Source organism: Chaetura pelagica, unplaced genomic scaffold (assembly GCF_000747805.2).
Source record: "Chaetura pelagica isolate M959 unplaced genomic scaffold, ChaPel_1.0 scaffold47, whole genome shotgun sequence".
NCBI lineage: Eukaryota > Metazoa > Chordata > Aves > Apodiformes > Apodidae > Chaetura > Chaetura pelagica.
The window spans coordinates 6,137,467-6,139,977 of NW_009954140.1; the positions used below are offsets into that span (position 1 = coordinate 6,137,467).

At 57.9% G+C, this 2,511-nt stretch overlaps 1 protein-coding gene across 1 annotated transcript; it reads left to right on the forward strand.

Moving 5' to 3' along the window:
* The first annotated feature begins 471 nt into the window (after positions 1-471).
* On the forward strand, positions 472-1,958 carry SSTR2 (somatostatin receptor 2). The gene has a single exon (XM_010002713.1). The coding sequence runs from the start codon at positions 472-474 to the stop codon at positions 1,585-1,587; it is 1,116 nt and encodes a 371-aa protein (XP_010001015.1). The 3' UTR covers positions 1,588-1,958.
* Positions 1,959-2,511: the final 553 nt, after the last annotated feature.

Sequence of the window (2,511 nt, forward strand, 5' to 3'; positions counted from 1 at the left end):
GGGGGGGCGGCTCCTCCGACCCAGCTCATCCTCCACCGGAGCCGTCCGAGCTCGGGGTGTCTGTCCCGTCCCGGGTGGCCGGGAAGGGGTCGAGGCACCCGCACCCCCGAACGGCGAGGCAAGGGGGAAGGTTTTCTTTCCCCCAGCGCTCGGTGCTCCCGGTGTCGGCGGTACCCAGCCGGGAATCCGCGGTTGGGTTTTGGGAGTCAGAGGGACTCCGGTAGCGCTGGAGTCGGGAGGAGCTGCGATGTGTCCAGGCAGAAACATCCCCGGAGGGGGGAGGTGGTTTGGGGAAAACCCCTCCAGGGAGCATCTCTCCCACTGAGCTCGGCAGCAGGATGGGCAAGTCCTCCCCAGGAATCGCTTCATTTCTCTGATCTGATTTCTAGAATCTTCTCCTCTCTCCCCAGAGCAAGAGAAGATGACATCTCAGCTCCTCTGAACCAGCAGTGCCCAGGGACCAGCAGAGCCATGGAGCTGGAATACGAGCTGCCCAACGCCACCGCCTTCTGGTTCTCCCCAGCTTCCCCTTTTGACAACTTCTCGGTGGAGGTGCCCACCAACGCCTCACAGAACATCACGGGCCAGCACTTCGACCTGACCAGCAATGCCATCCTCACCTTCATCTACTTCGTGGTCTGCATCATAGGGCTGTGCGGCAACACGCTGGTCATCTACGTCATCCTCCGCTACGCCAAGATGAAGACCATCACCAACATCTACATCCTCAACCTGGCCATCGCAGACGAGCTGTTCATGCTTGGCCTGCCCTTCCTGGCCATGCAGGTTGCCCTGGTTCACTGGCCCTTTGGCAAAGCCATCTGCAGAATTGTAATGACGGTCGACGGGATCAACCAGTTCACCAGTATCTTCTGCCTGACGGTTATGAGCGTTGACCGGTACCTGGCTGTCGTCCATCCCATCAAATCTGCCAAATGGAGGCGACCCAGGACAGCCAAAATGATCAATGTGGCCGTTTGGGGTGTCTCCCTGTTGGTGATCATGCCCATCATGATTTATGCTGGGGTGCAGCATAACCACGGCAGGAGTAGCTGCACCATCATCTGGCCAGGAGAGTCGGGTGCTTGGTACACGGGCTTCATCATCTATGCCTTCATCTTGGGCTTCCTGGTGCCTCTCACCATTATCTGTCTTTGCTACTTGTTCATCATTATCAAAGTCAAGTCTTCAGGCATCAGAGTGGGCTCCTCCAAGAGGAAAAAGTCTGAGAAGAAAGTCACCAGGATGGTCTCCATTGTGGTTGCTGTCTTCATCTTCTGCTGGCTCCCCTTCTACATCTTCAATGTCTCCTCAGTCTCTGTCCTGATTGTGCCCACACCTGTCCTCAAGGGCATGTTCGACTTCGTGGTGGTCCTCAGTTATGCAAACAGCTGTGCCAACCCCATCCTTTATGCCTTTTTGTCTGACAACTTCAAGAAGAGCTTCCAGAACGTCCTCTGCCTGGTGAAGGTCAGTGGCATGGACGAGGCAGACCGAAGTGACAGCAAGCAGGACAAATCCAGGCTCAACGAGACCACAGAAACCCAAAGGACCTTGCTCAATGGTGACCTGCAGACGAGCATCTGAGCAGACAGTGGGGTTGTCCTTCCTCTGCTCTTCTCTCCCCACCTGCTTCCAACTGGCAGTGGCACATATGGAACAGGGGCAGGAGTGCCAGCTTAGGGAACAGCAGTGCACACATGGATGGGTGACAGGAGTCCTCGTCTGGGCTCCTCCTGAGCTGCTGGTGGGTTGATTTTCAAGTGCTGGCAAGGATAATGGATCAAGAGGAGCTGCCTCGCCGGGAAAACAAAGACAACTTGTAGCAATGCAGCACGTTTCAACACCAAAGTGCCACCGTGGGCCACGGCCATCCCCAGGGTGGCTCTGCTGGCTTCCCTACTGTTACCCTCGGGGCTTGTTTGCTTTGGGTGCTCTGCCCAGAGTGGGCGCTTTCACATGGACACACACACAGTGGGGTGACTTCAGGAGGAGGCCATGGATGTGTGCCCGTGTGTGCCACTGTGGAGATGCACCATCTCATAGCCAAGACCTGGTGGGAACTCCCTGCAGAGCCCACGCATGCTCCTGCAGTCGCCCCCTCCCCGAGGAGACAAGGATATTGAGGGTTGCATTTTGCCTGGTTTATAAATGACTCCGATCCCCCCTCCCCCCAAACCCCCTGCTGCTGTTTGACTGCAGCATCCCCAGGGGCCACCCTGCCCAGAGGTGACACACCAGAGCCAGGGCTCTGCCACCCCGGCAGCCCCTCTGCTCTCACCACACTTCTCCTGTGCCTCCTCCAGCCCTGCCATCTCCCTCAGCAGGAGAGCCCTTTCCCTTCTCCCGCCGGGACGTCACCTCCTCGCAGGTTTTCTCCTCAGATGAAGGATTTCCCTTTTTTTTCCTCCCGAGCAGCTGCTGTCCCTCCACATCTGCTCGCCGTCAGTCCCACGCTGTGCGGGCAGCCGAGACCGCTGCTCTCCCTGGGGAACCGCGCCCCGCCTGGCT